General features: G+C 40.8%; 1 protein-coding gene across 5 annotated transcripts; it reads left to right on the top strand.

Annotated features, from left to right (window-relative positions):
* Positions 1–2,065: 2,065 nt before the first annotated feature.
* Positions 2,066–12,932, top strand: hmgxb3 (HMG box domain containing 3). Of its 5 annotated transcripts, XM_008420163.2 has the most exons (21): positions 2,066–2,264; positions 2,676–2,839; positions 2,915–3,089; positions 3,375–3,839; positions 3,958–4,065; positions 4,153–4,293; positions 4,381–4,604; positions 5,107–5,216; positions 5,312–5,395; positions 5,520–5,608; positions 5,693–5,797; positions 5,895–6,035; positions 6,452–6,750; positions 6,871–6,998; positions 7,918–8,049; positions 8,143–8,327; positions 8,413–8,635; positions 8,823–8,956; positions 9,504–9,623; positions 10,899–11,108; positions 11,425–12,932. In XM_008420163.2, the coding sequence occupies exons 2-21, from the start codon at positions 2,691–2,693 to the stop codon at positions 11,989–11,991; spliced, it is 3,789 nt and encodes a 1,262-aa protein (XP_008418385.1). In that variant the 5' UTR covers positions 2,066–2,264; positions 2,676–2,690; the 3' UTR covers positions 11,992–12,932. The 5 variants fall into 5 exon arrangements, with proteins under 5 accessions (XP_008418385.1, XP_017162731.1, XP_017162729.1 ...); XM_017307242.1 differs by having other exon boundaries at positions 2,679–2,839; positions 5,520–5,797; XM_017307240.1 differs by having other exon boundaries at positions 5,520–5,797.
* The last annotated feature ends 515 nt before the right edge of the window (positions 12,933–13,447 follow it).

Here is a 13,447-nt window from a genome sequence, read left to right as displayed (position 1 = left end):
GCCTTAATATAAATATAGCTGCTTTAGTTAAGCCCTAAGCCTCGTAGGCACGACGTCACGCAGGTGCGACGTGTCAACAGTGGACAGATAAAGGTAGAAATTAAAGCAGGATCAAACTGAACCCAAAGCAACAGTAAAAGCGAATAAAGTTTCTCTCTTTAGGTCCCCAGTGGAATTCCAGTCAAAAGAATGTATGCATAAATCCTCCTTACTCAGAAAAGTTCAACTTCGGTCTGCCGCGGACCAGTACCTCCAAGAGCACTTCTTCGTTTAGTGAACGTCAGCCCAATTCACTTTGGTCCCTTTTTCATTGTGCTCATGCAATCTTTAACGGTCCTTTCAATGTTAGGCACCTGATAGCTCTGGGCTGCGTAAATGCCGGTGGCAGTTCCCAGCAGCACTCCCAGGAAGGCCGAGGAGCGCAGCTTGGCCACCACATAGCCGACCAAAAAGCCCTTCAGGAAGGGCGATCCCAGCACCGAGCTTCCCTACAGAAGGAAAAGAGACGCAAAGAAACGTATTAAAATTCAGCTTTAGCTGATTTTACTTTGACGTTCAAGGGTTTTTCTGTTTCTTTTTTTTTTCCTGTAAAAAAAAAAAAAAAAAAAGCCAAATTTGGTTGATCATAATTCTTTTGCAAAAGCAATAAAAAGTGTAAAACATACCAGGTGGTGAATACGTGACAGCTGTAGTGCTACTATGACAAATTTTGCGACACTACCTGACTATTAGAGATGCACTAGGACATCAGGACAGTCTGAACTTTAAAAATCTAAACTATGTTAAAGTTGTGCATGCACAGAACTAAATCATAAACAATAGTCTTTGATGTCGAAGCTGATGGTAAGGAAAAGAAAGCATCAACGTTTAAACTGTACAAATAAAGCTATTTTGAGTTTCAAGGAGATGATTTAAAAGTACATAAAGTACCATTTCAAGGCAAGTTGTATTTTCTACAAATGGAAAACAGTCCCTGTAAAACTTTGTTTTGCAGAAACTGCTCTCACACCTATCACTTATCAACCGAGTATAAATAACTGGCAAGCTATGGCAATACTTTACACACGTTTAATTGTTTTTCTCAACCAACAATAAATCAAAAACAGTTGAGATCAGTGTAAATCGGAACAAAACTAGAGATCGGAAATCAATCACGAATCTCCAACCTGTTTGTGACGCTGTTGATTTAGAAATATATATTCTTTTGAGGTACTGATAGTTTCAGAAATATATCTTACAGAATAATATGTAAAACTGGACGAAAATGTCCTGGTTCAGTGCCACGTGCCTATTTGATCACGGGGCACCTATATGAGCTCACCTGGGGAAATTCTGCCGATACCTCGGTCTCCACTCTCTTCTGAATCGCCTCCAGCTGATTTTTAAGCCGAGTTAGATCCTTTAACTGTCTCAGAGGATCCTGAAATAAACACAGCTCATGTGAAATATATAAAAAAAAGAAAAAAAAGAAAGAAAGAAACATACACAAACCATAATCCACAATACGTATGTAATTTTAACAGACCGTGATGTACAGTAAAAGTCCACTAGCGGCAGTTTGCCGGTTCATCATCACATACATAGTAAGTTTCTCTGAAGTTTCTTGCATGTTCACAGGGTCGGCTCCTTTCTTTCCTCTCTCCGAGAACCTCCCAAGTGATTATAACACAGAACTAACATTTTCTGTGGGATACCATATTTTTGTGCTTCTCTTAACTATTGCTGTCATGAGCAGCAAATTATTATTATTTATAAATTAGAAGCCACACACATCTCACTCACCTTGTCATCCGCCATTTTTTCGGTCAGTCTACTTCATCTTGAAAAGACGCAGAAGTTGCATTAGCGCCACCTACTGCACAGGAGATTGGTAAAATAGAGGAACAGACAAAAGCAGGCTCTGTTAGCAAAATCGAAATTACGACTGAGTCAGTCTTTGGAAACAGCGCCTCCATGTGATTGCAATGACAACGATATTCGGGACGCAAGAGTCATTTTCACGTGTTAAAAACGTCTTACGTGATTGGACCGGGCATATCTATCGCGAAATCTGATTGGACAAAGCCCATCGCAACAAATCGCCATGTTTCTTCTCGCCAATCGTTTTGTGAGCTAGTCGTATTTAGCTTTTGCAGTCATTTATACGTGGTAAATCTTTGCTAAAGCATAAAAATGAACATTGAGGTGTTCCTCAACATTTATGCAATGACAGGCTTCTCCCAGTAGATGCTTGGAGCAGTTTCTTAAAGGTCGGAAGATAGTAGGTAAGGCTTCAACAAGACGGCATTTCATTGGATAGTTGACTAGGCGTGCAGGCAGTATGAACACACGCCATTAAACCAGTGAGTTTCACATGCACGTTTTTTCAGTGTAGTTAAGTTGGCTATACTTTTTTTCTGCAGAGCTATGTTCAGTGTTTCGTCGCAATTATGAGTCTGAGCTTATTTGTTCTGCATCATTTCTTTCCTTTTTGCAAGCAAGTGCATGGCAAATGCACTATATAACATTGCATAAACAGATCAAAATGCATTCTGGATGTTTAAGCAATTAAGCTGTAGTTTCATTATTCCAGTGTAATTGTAATTGTCGGTAGAGGGAGGTAAAGTTGCACAATTATCCTGCAAATAAAGCATCTGTTTGAAGATTTGGTAAACTAAATCCATGCGTTTTATTAGCAGTGTCCTTGATCCATGGAAGACATGGACAATGTGGAGGTGTTAGAGGTTGTGAAAGTAACTGAAGAAGTTGAAGATGTGTACAGCCAAGTGGAGATGACGTCCCCCAAAAAGAAGAGGGGCAAAGCTGATGAAAACAGCCATGAAAAACCCAAGAAGCCCCGGTAATGTAATGTGGATAACTTGACGTGTCTTTTTATGAACCTGGAGTAATTCATTTTATTTATCATTTGTCCCAGATCTGCCTACCTGCTGTACTACTTCGACGTTCACCAGGTTATGCAACTCGGAACACCGAATCTGCCTCAGTCTGAAGTCAACAAACGAATCAGTGAGAGCTGGAGGAGACTGAGTGTAGCTGAGAAGAGCTACTATCTGGAGAGAGCCAAGTTAGAAAAGGAGGGGATAGACACAGTAAGTCAGACATATTAACAAATGAATGGTTTACAAACTAATTTAATCTTGTGGAACTTTCAGGACTGAAAATTTATAGACATACATACAGTGGCGCAAAAAGTGGGCATGCAGCGCATGCAACGCATGGGTATATATTTATATATATATATATATATATATATATATATATATAGCAAGTTTGCTACCAGCTGAATGTATGAGACTAAACTGATTTTTTTCTCTGATGTGCTTTCAGAAGTCTTTAACAACTTCCTTACTTGTGATTTTAATTTTTTTCCTCAGACATCTCAAAGCTCCAGTAAACACCTGCCGGGCTTCCGCAAAATCCTCCCCAGAGCCAACTGCTTCCTGGTGCCCAACAGCGCCTCCCCTAACTATCAAGCTGTAGGCTCTCAGTCAGAAGTGTGCATTGAATCGATTGATTTTTCAGCTGAAGGAAGCTTGTGCTCGGTCGCCCTCAGGGTCCCTAAGTCCAAGGTAGTGCCTGTTGACTTGGCCGCAGAGGTGGAGATTTCAGAGCCCCCCACTGTTCCCAGTGATACAGCAGAGGAAACGGTGGTGTCTTCTCCCCAAAGACCTTCACCATGGTCTTCATCCAAAACCCTGACCTCCACAGACGTCCAAGGCTCGCAGGGTTCTGTTGATGAGATGCTGAATGATGTCTCACTGAACACAAAAGCCAGTGGAGTAGCAGTGCAAATGATGCAACGAGAAGCTACGCAGATGGTGACCATTGTGCCCTCCCAGGTGAGATCTTTTCGTGAATGATTTATGACGGGAATTTAAACGTTAAAACAGAAATAAAATGTTTCAGCTAAGCAGTTTATTTTCAGTAAGTGTTTCTCCCAATTGTCCTTCTTTCAAGAATCAACTGGAGCCTCAGCCTTTAGCGGGCATTAGTTCCCTGCAGCCAGTCATGATGATATCTGTAGGGGCCAAATCAGACCAGATTCCCAAACCTTCTTATAAAATGGTAAAAACACATATTATTTAGTTTTTTGCTGAATTTATTCTAAAATAAATTTTGAAAAAAAAGTGAGTTATTTATTCTTTACTGCAGTCTGTAAAGACATACACAAGGAGAGGTCGGGGGAGGTGTCTAAATCCTGGTTGCTCTTTCGTTTACGTCACTCGACACAAGCCACCTACCTGTCCCGAGTGTGGGAGCCACTTGGGAGGAAAATGGATACCTGCTGTAAAGGTTCAGGCGATATTTGATATAAAGTATTCTTTACAGCTCTGACTCGGTTGACTCTGAAGGTTTTGACTGTGTTTGTGTTTCTTCTAGGCTAAAAGGACACAAGATAAAGCCGGTGCTTCCAAGCTAACAACTGACAACAAGAGTGACGAAAGCTGTCAGGCTGCACTGCATGTTTCTGCAGACACCAGTGGAACAACGTCTGGTGGCGCTAACAAGGAGGGACAAGCTCATCGGAGCATCAGAAAACAGCCTGCACTGTCAGCTGCAGCACCACCAGAGGGCAGCAGCACCACACCTCTGCCTCAAATATGGTAAACGTCATAGTCAAGCGTCTTATCAAGGTGTTGGTCATTTTACTTTTCCGCGGTTTGATATCTTTGTGATTTTTAATGTAGCTGTTTTAGTTATAAAATTAGACTTACAAAATAATAGTTGTAATAAGTGATCTCAGGAATTTCTACTGTCCCCGAAACTGATATAAAGTGACACAAAACTGTGTCCTGGATCAAGTTACATATCGATAGTCATGTTACATATTACATATAAACAAGCTGACCCTAGGATTAGACATTTCAAATAAATATTGAACCTTCAAACATCTTTATTGTAAGTTGTTCAAAATCTTTAGAAAAATTGTTGTTTCATTTGAACTTGAATATCTACATATTTCTGGTTATTTAAAGGAATTTAGTGAAAAAAGCTATTGGTCTTTTTTTTTTTATCTTAAAATAATTTAATCAATGTAATCCACTGGACATTTCATGTTTTTTAAAATGATTATCTGACTGCACTCTTTATTTTTCTCTTTTAAAGTAAACAAATAAAAGCGAATACTAAGAGCACGCATCAGAAACCAGCGAAGAGCTGCACTGTTGTTCAGAAGAGACCTGTGAGACCCATCCTTCCTGCCGTCTGTAACCCAGGTAACGCAGGACAAACATCCCGCGGCATACACTTCAGGTAATAAGCTGTTATTACCCGGGTCAGCATATTTGCTTGTGTTTGGGTTGATTCACAGGCAGCGCTGTGATTCAGATCTTGACTGTCGCATCCGAGAAAGAAAAACCTCAAGGCGTCTCTAAAAGCAGCCATTCAGCAGCAGGTACTTTTAATGTAATTTCCCCACTTTGTGATGTGGATGTGTTCACGACATGTTTGACATGCACGAAGAAGAAATGTAATTTCTACATGTGCTAGGTGTTCATCTGACTTGGTTGTGCTTGTAGCCACAGTGCCTCAAGAGATTCTGTCGGGTCTTAAACCCAGCACTTTAAAGCAGCTTGGCCAGACCGCCCCAATGACAACAACCATCCAGGTGAAAACACACACGTCAATACTGAAAACACAGAGCGACAGTGGTGAGGTCAAGTTTCTTCATTCACCGCGTCCCCTTCTGCAGGATTCCTCCGTCTCAGCAGACAGGAGTAAACATGCGACTTCCACTCCTGACACAGGTGTGAATGTTTTGTCCCTAGTGCCTTTCAGACACACGGTTTCCTGTTTTGTAAGTAAACCCCGTGCTTTTCATGGAAAATTAGTTTCTCTGTGGTTTTCTTTTCTTTGTGTGACAATTTTTTTTTTTTTTTTGCGTGTCGTTTCAGGATTTGGGGCTATCCACAGCACGAGGCAGGGGCCGCTGTAAGAACCCGGCCTGCGACTACATGTATAAGAACCGTCACAAACCTGCTGTGTGCCCGAAATGTGGCAACGAGCTGACCAGAAAGAATACCAAACCTCCAAAGGTAAAGGAAACGCAACGTCCGTATTATTTTTAAAGTGTAGATGGCGCACTTAGTTGAAATCGAGCTCAGAACTGCGACGGCTCAGTGATGGCTGCTTCAGTACACCTAAGATGGATAACTGATTTTTTTCTCTTTGGTTTTTCACACATTTTACATTTTTTATGACTTAGTTATTGTCTTATTTATTGTTCATCACATGTTGATGCTATGGGTGTTGGCTCTACTTTCCCTCAATAACAACCTCCACACCGAAGAGTGATGTCTATGAGTAACTGATCAACAATCAGGTTTAGTCAAGTGCTAATCAGCCAATTTCACAACACGCATAATAAATTATTTACATGCAAACCCGGTTTGTTGACGCCAACTGCTGTGTGTGTGAAATCCTCTCACTAACTTTCTGTTTCCTTCCTCAGTCTGAGACTTTGCTGGATCCCCATCAGGACCTGAGTCCTGCTCAGAGGGACGTCCAGCGCCAGAGCACTCTGCAGCTGATCCGCAGCACCCTGCAGATTCCTGAGAGCGACACAGAGCTGCAGGAAACAATGAGCCTCATCCAGGAGCTGAACAGCGTTAAAATAGTCCTGGTTAAGAATGGTGAGGGAAGTGATGCTGAGACTGAGACGCTGTTGGAGACGGGGTGGCCTCAGTTTTATGAATCGGCAGCTACACACTGCGGCCTGTGCAGCTACCGTCTGTTGAAAGGAGGGCGGGGGTAAGGCCATGCATGACAAGCTTTCCCTCGTTTTGCCTAATCATTTTTGCAACCTTGCCTCGTTTTGATTTCTGAGATTTAATGTAAACTTGTGTGCGTGGTTATGATTGGACCTTGCAGCACTGTTGCCGGGCAGGAGGACTGCTGGTTGCTCACAGAGACACTGATGCAGACGGCGTCTCTGCAGCTCAAAGTGTGTCCCAATCTTCGATGTTTGGCCCTGCACAGCTTTGCAGATCTGCATCCAGGTAACCACACACGCTCAGCTGTTGCAGTTAAGCAGATTTGTATAATTCTGAGCATTATTTGTTTTAATTTCAAGGAAAAACTGTTTTAAAATGTACTTTTTGTGTAATCGCCTGTTGGAATAGGGCCACCCTGGCTTAAACTCCGGACCAGTTGTGGATGTTTCTTATTCACACTGTTTTAACAATTGGCCTCAAGAGGGCGCTACAGCACAACATAATCTGTTTCACAAATTTATTGGATACCAGTAGTATAATTGGCCTTTCTACCTTTTTTTTTCTCTGAGGTTCATTCAGAGTGAGTGTGTTACCAAAATCTTTATCATGTTTAATAGTCTGGTTATTATTACATAATAAAGGACTTTGCATCTCCATTTACCTGTTTCTATTTCAGCTTCTTTTTTTAGTTTTAGAAGCAGATCAGTGGATAATAAACGACACTGCCGCTTCATATTGTTTGACAGAAAATAAAATGTTTCATGTCTAAGCAACAGATGTTTCTGTGTTTAGTTATTTTTAAATATTTTTTCTCTGAAATCTGGCTCTAGCTGTCTCCTTTTTTTAATTACTGTTTCTAAGAAACATCTTAAGTAGATTCCTTTAAAACTCAATCATTATCTGAGGATCCCGGCCAACAGGACAACCTGAGAGGAGCTTTTATTTCGCCTGGCAGAGTCGCCCTCAACTCACATGATTAAATGGATATTGTATTAGCTGAAGGTCTCTCTATCTGTATCTTGGCATATTTAGCTTTTTTCGCTCCCTATTTCATGGCATCCATGGAGAACGAGCCGCATGCTGCGTCCTTCCAGGAACCCAACATACCCTGTTGGGTTCCTGTTCCTGTGAATATTCTAACACTTATTCTGTGTTAGAAAAGTCAATCATTTCTGGCTAATAATTTGTTTTCTGGTTTGTTCAGGTTTGTTCAATGTTGGAAATCGACTCCTTGTAAGTCTTGACTTATTTCTGAAGATCAGAGCCAACATCAAACTGGGCCAGACACCACCACTCGCCGCTCAGTCTGTGTTTGACCAAATCCAAAATCATCCAAGTAAAGTCCAGTTTACCTCTACATGCATTTATTCAACAGTAGATTTATTTATTTATTTTGATCAGCCTTTTGATGTGTTTACTCTTACATTAGTCCATAGTCTTACTCCAGAAGAATCATCTCAAGTTCAGGAGCTTTTCCTGAGCGGCTACTGGGCCTTTGAGTGTCTGACGGTGCGGGATTACAACGACATGATCTGTGGCATTTGTGGTGTTGCCCCGAAAGTTGAGATTGCGCAAAGACACAGAAACGACGCACTGGAGCTGAAGAATGTGGAGGTGACAGACTGTCAATGTAATCGGTAACATGTACTTATAATTTTTCAGCCGATTTGGGAAGGTCATGCGCCTTTTTATCCTGCAGTTCACATGGCCGGAGWGTTCRGTCTCAGATGAAGTTCATGTGGACGACTTCTGGCTGACCATGGAGGGGGAAGCAATCGAGCAAGCGGCTTTCCCCTCAGACATCCCCATCACGCGGGTGGATGCTTCCATCATTGCTCCTTTCGCGCCGCCTTTGATGAGGAGCCCCACTGTCATCAACACAGAGAAAGACAAGCTCATGCCACAAATACAACAACCTGCAGGTACGCACACCTGCCGAATCATGTTGCTTGCACTTATAACACCCTCAGACTTCAGAAATAAACAAATGTGTTAATATCGCAATAGCTATTTGCTTTATTTATAGATAAAAACAGTGTTTCTGCTTATGGGATCTTTCTTTCAGTGGGTTGGTTTGCTGGCTATCAGATCATTTTCTGATGTTTTCAGGAGATCCATCAGTTTTGGTTCGTCTCATCCATGACGGTCAGCTCAGACTTGACAAGGTCGAAGATCACAGCGAGGATGAGTTGAGAGCCATACTGGATAGCTGTGGAGTGGGCCTCACCGCTGGCTCCACGAAGGTGTGTGTTTGTCTGGGAAAGGAACAAATGAGCCACAACAAAGACCAGAGAGCCTTTTGCCAGGGTTTACTGTAGCCTTCGAACAAAACAGTTTACACCCTTTGAACTGTTTCATATTTTCCTTCCTAACTGCCACAAATTTCAAAGTTTTTTTTTAGGGATTTTATCTGATAGACTGACACAATGTATTACTTCTGAACTGGAAGGAGAATAACAGTTCTTTTACAAATATATGCATTTATATTCAGTGTGCTTTTACTTCGACACCCTAAAATAATACCCAGTGAAATCAGTTGCTCTAGAAGATGAAGTTCAGTAATATTATTTCAAACAATAGCAAAACTATTAACTTTTACCGTTGCGGTTAATACGCACCAATCAGTTCCTCTCTCTAAATAAACAAACTCTTTCATCCAACATCTACATCTTTGGGCTGTCTGGGCTAAATCTCCTCTTCACATGCTCATTTGTAATTTGGCTTTTTAATTATTCTTTAAAATGAATGTTCTTGTTGCAGTAAGTCATGTTTTCTGTGTCTCACTGCTAGAACGAGCTTCTGGCCTCCCTGGTCAACCTGTACACACATGTCCACAGTGGACTTCCCACGGCTCCACAGCCACCCGTCCATCTCACCGCTGGCAAGCTGTCCAAGGTGTGCCCCCACAAGGTGAAACACTGGTTCTCTTATCTGTACATCTTTTGCATATTTTTGTGTTTAACTTGTACTCTGCCCCTCCCATACCCACTTTCATTCTATTTTCATTGACTTATTTTTATTACAAGTCCCCTCTCTGTAATAAATGCTGGATGTGAAGTTGGGATGAGCTAAATAAGGCAGGTCAGCTTGAGTGAATTTGGGCTCTGACAATCTACTGCTAAGGTGATAAATTCAGTTGCCATCGTTGTTGTATTTTTCCCCTTTGCTGTTCAGCCACTAAATTAGTTTAAGTGAAACTCAAAATGGCTATGATTAAAACAAGCCCATAAATGTTATCATGTTCCCAGACATAAATTACATCAATCAATTCGTACTGCAGCCGTTATAACTGTGTCGCATTTTAAGCCTCCAATACAATCCATTGTATACACATGATCCATAAGCAGTCTGGAATAATCTTCTACGTATGGACAGGCATTATATCCATCCACCCATGACACATTCACTGCTTCGTTAGTTCCTCCTTCCAACTATCAGTCCATTCAGAGCTTGCTATGTTTTTTTGTGATTGTTGTGGGCTGAAATTACTGATTTTTGTGGTACCTTTTTCTAAAAGTTGCACATTTCTTAGATTATTTGCCGTATTTGAAATAACACCTTTAATGCAAATAAAATCCCATCCTGAGGAGTCGTCAGAGACAGTATTGCTCCTTGTTGGGAGTTGGTATTTCCAGACTCAGAGTAGATAAATGTAAAGTTTGAGACCATGAGCAGAAGAACAAAAAACGGCAACACTTGTATTAAAGAAACTATGGTTAGAGGACATCTGCTGTTTTCCCCAGTGTGGACAGTTGATTTATGGACAGAACGGGTACAAATCAGCATTAATAGCAAGAAAACAGTCATTGTTTTTAGGTTATTTCCTTTATCTCCTCTTCTGAGTATGTAGTGTATAAACTAAACTAGTGCATCATCATCTAAGAGGTTGTTGTAAGAACCATTTTCTTTAACTGGATCATGGTTGTGTACTCGCTCGCATGAAGACAGAGCGGTGAAAACGTTACGGTCTTTGGGCTTTTTCAGGTTTTACATTTAAACTCTGACCTTGATGAAATGATCTGCTACTGATTCAATTTAAAAGTGGAGAAAGAGTTCAATTAATTCAATTCAATTAATTGAGTTGTTGATTATTGCAATAGGCTTCATTGCATAATGATTTTCACATTTCTGGTTGTGCGTTACGGTTCTCGAACGCTAGATGTTGTTTGCTCAACCCGCCTGCAGGTGGTGTGTTCCTCTAAGTACTTGGTGAGAGGAGAGACGGCTCGAGACCACGTCGATCTGCTCCTCTCCTCCCGTTACTGGCCTCCGGTTTACGTTTGCGACTGTCCTCGTCAAGTGGCGCTTTGCACCGATCTGCAGTATCCAGAGTTGGCAACGCAGATGTGGGGCAGAAACCAGGGCTGCTTCTCTGACCCCTTTGAAAAGCCAGAAGTAAGTGTCTCCAGAAAGTCTACAAACCGAGAAACTTTTATTCAATTGGCATTTATTCAATTAAGTCGGTAAATTTACAGGAATACAAATAAAAGAAGAGACGTAGAAAGACTAACCAATGTTCTACACTGACTACACAGACAGAAAGCATCATCTATTTGTTGATTAAATACACAGATTCAGCTAGATGCAGATTTGATCTAAATCCAGTGAATAAATCCAGTAAATGAAACTTTTCTTTTTTTTTTTTTTTTAGCATTCTGTGACTCTGTTTTCAGTAAGTTTCTGCCAAGACAAACTTTAGTTTCTGTTTCAGTCCGTGACATGCCCTGAGCTGCAGGACCAGCCGTACGCCGCTGACCTCTCCTTGGTAGCAGAGAACCAGCTGGTTCACCCCATCACAAAATCCCCCTCTTGCTGGCTGGCTTATCCTCCAGGAGCAGCGCCGGACGCTCCTGCTCAGGAGCACCACTGCATGATCCGCTGCAGAGATCTGGAGCCGTACGTCAACCTGCTAACAGAGCTGGACTTAAAGAAAGAGGAGCATCACAAAGAGGAAAACGTAAAGGAGCAGACCGACATACCGGAGAACGACTCTTTAAAAGAACCAGACGACGATGTGAACACAAAGCCCATGATTTTCAACAACACGGCTTATTACTACCTGTACAACCGACTTGTAGACTTCCTCAGCAGCAGAGACATAGTGAACCAGCAGATCAGCCAGGTTGTGAAGGCTTGTCAGCCTGGAGAAGTGGTCATCAGAGACTCTCTGTACCGACTCGGAGTGGCGCAGATAAACACAGACGAAGATGAAGGAACGAGATTAGACGCACAGACGGAGGAAGAAGGAGAGACACGATTAATGGTTCTAAGCAATTAAAAAATAAAATCTTGGTTGGACTTTATGATGCCATAAAAAGAGACTCGGGGGGAGGGGGGGGGCAAGGATTTTGGAAGCAGCGCAAGAGTAGAAATAACTTTTGTATTATGGAGGAGACGGAATTAAAAAAAAACATTTGATACAGTGCTGGTCACATGTTGAAGGGTGGATTGAAATCCGTGGAAGTGAAAGCTGTCACAGGCTGCAGTGATTACTGTTAATATATTGAGTTTTATAAAGTTTTTTTAAGTGTATGGAAAGCTTTCCAATGTTTTTTCAAGCATAAACAATAATACTACTGAAGACTTTAAAAATGGACGCTTTGATGCTTTTTATGAAACTGTCAGTTGTAAATGATAAAGAGTGTAATTTTGGTTTCATGCCAGGATGTTTATGGAATAAGTTCATATACTGACAAATCCAAAGCCCAAGTTTTGACATCAGCTGATTTTAGATTCCTATAGTTTCATAAAGCTGCTGTGCTTTCACTTTTTTTTTTTTTTTTTACACAAAAATATAAAACATGATCTGCTTTTGTCTTAAACGCTTTTGTCTTCTGACTAAAAGAATGTAAACTGAACTAATGCAAACCATGTTCTGCATCGTTATCCATGTGTCATATTTATAGCATTTTTTTTATTAATATCAAGACATTTCTGCTTTGTGTTTTACAGGCTTACCTCTCTATAACCTTGTGAGCAGATTTTTACAGATATATTGCGTATCTGCTAATTTCCACTGGGTTATTATATAAAAATGGACCTCAGAGAGTAGTGTTTAATTTGCATGATATTATTTTGTGAAAAATATATATTTAATGTAGGCTGCTGTGTGAATTGATTTAATCTGTATGAATCCATTGGCCTTTAAGAAACGACAAAAGTTATGTGTACTTTTTCAGATATTGTACTTGGTGCTTATTAAAGCAGAGCAAACATAAATTTACCTGCCTAAGCTTGTTGATGTTTGTACACCTGTGTGTCAAAAAATATATATCTTCAGGTCTTTGACCTGCCTTGTAGTTCTGGGCTTTCTCAGGAGCATTGATGCTCCAAAAGGTGAAAGGCCACAGTCCTTGCTGGTTGGTTGGTGACTAAAAGCTTATTTCATGCATAAAAAATGTAATTTATTAGATAAAGATCACACAATGTGATTGTCGGATTTTATTTTCTACATTCTCTGCCTCACGATTGAGGTGTACTTAAGAAGAAAATTACAGAGCAGTGGTGCATTTCTCTCTGTCTCTTTGAGTCTATATATATCTCGGATGAGATAAATTAGCGACAGCAACTTCAGGAAGACTGGAGGCATTGTCCTGTGCAACTGGACACCTTTAAATATGTATTCACCAGAATAGATTAACTTGTGCAATTTTGAAACTATGTGCAACCAAGAATCAACATAGAAGTCATGGTCATTTTTTTTCTCTCATTAGCAAAAGAAAAATGAAATCATT

The sequence above is a fragment of the Poecilia reticulata genome, linkage group LG10, assembly GCF_000633615.1.
Source record: "Poecilia reticulata strain Guanapo linkage group LG10, Guppy_female_1.0+MT, whole genome shotgun sequence".
Lineage (NCBI taxonomy): Eukaryota > Metazoa > Chordata > Actinopteri > Cyprinodontiformes > Poeciliidae > Poecilia > Poecilia reticulata.
Note: the sequence above shows the minus strand (reverse complement) of the source record. Positions and strands in the feature narration are given on the sequence as shown.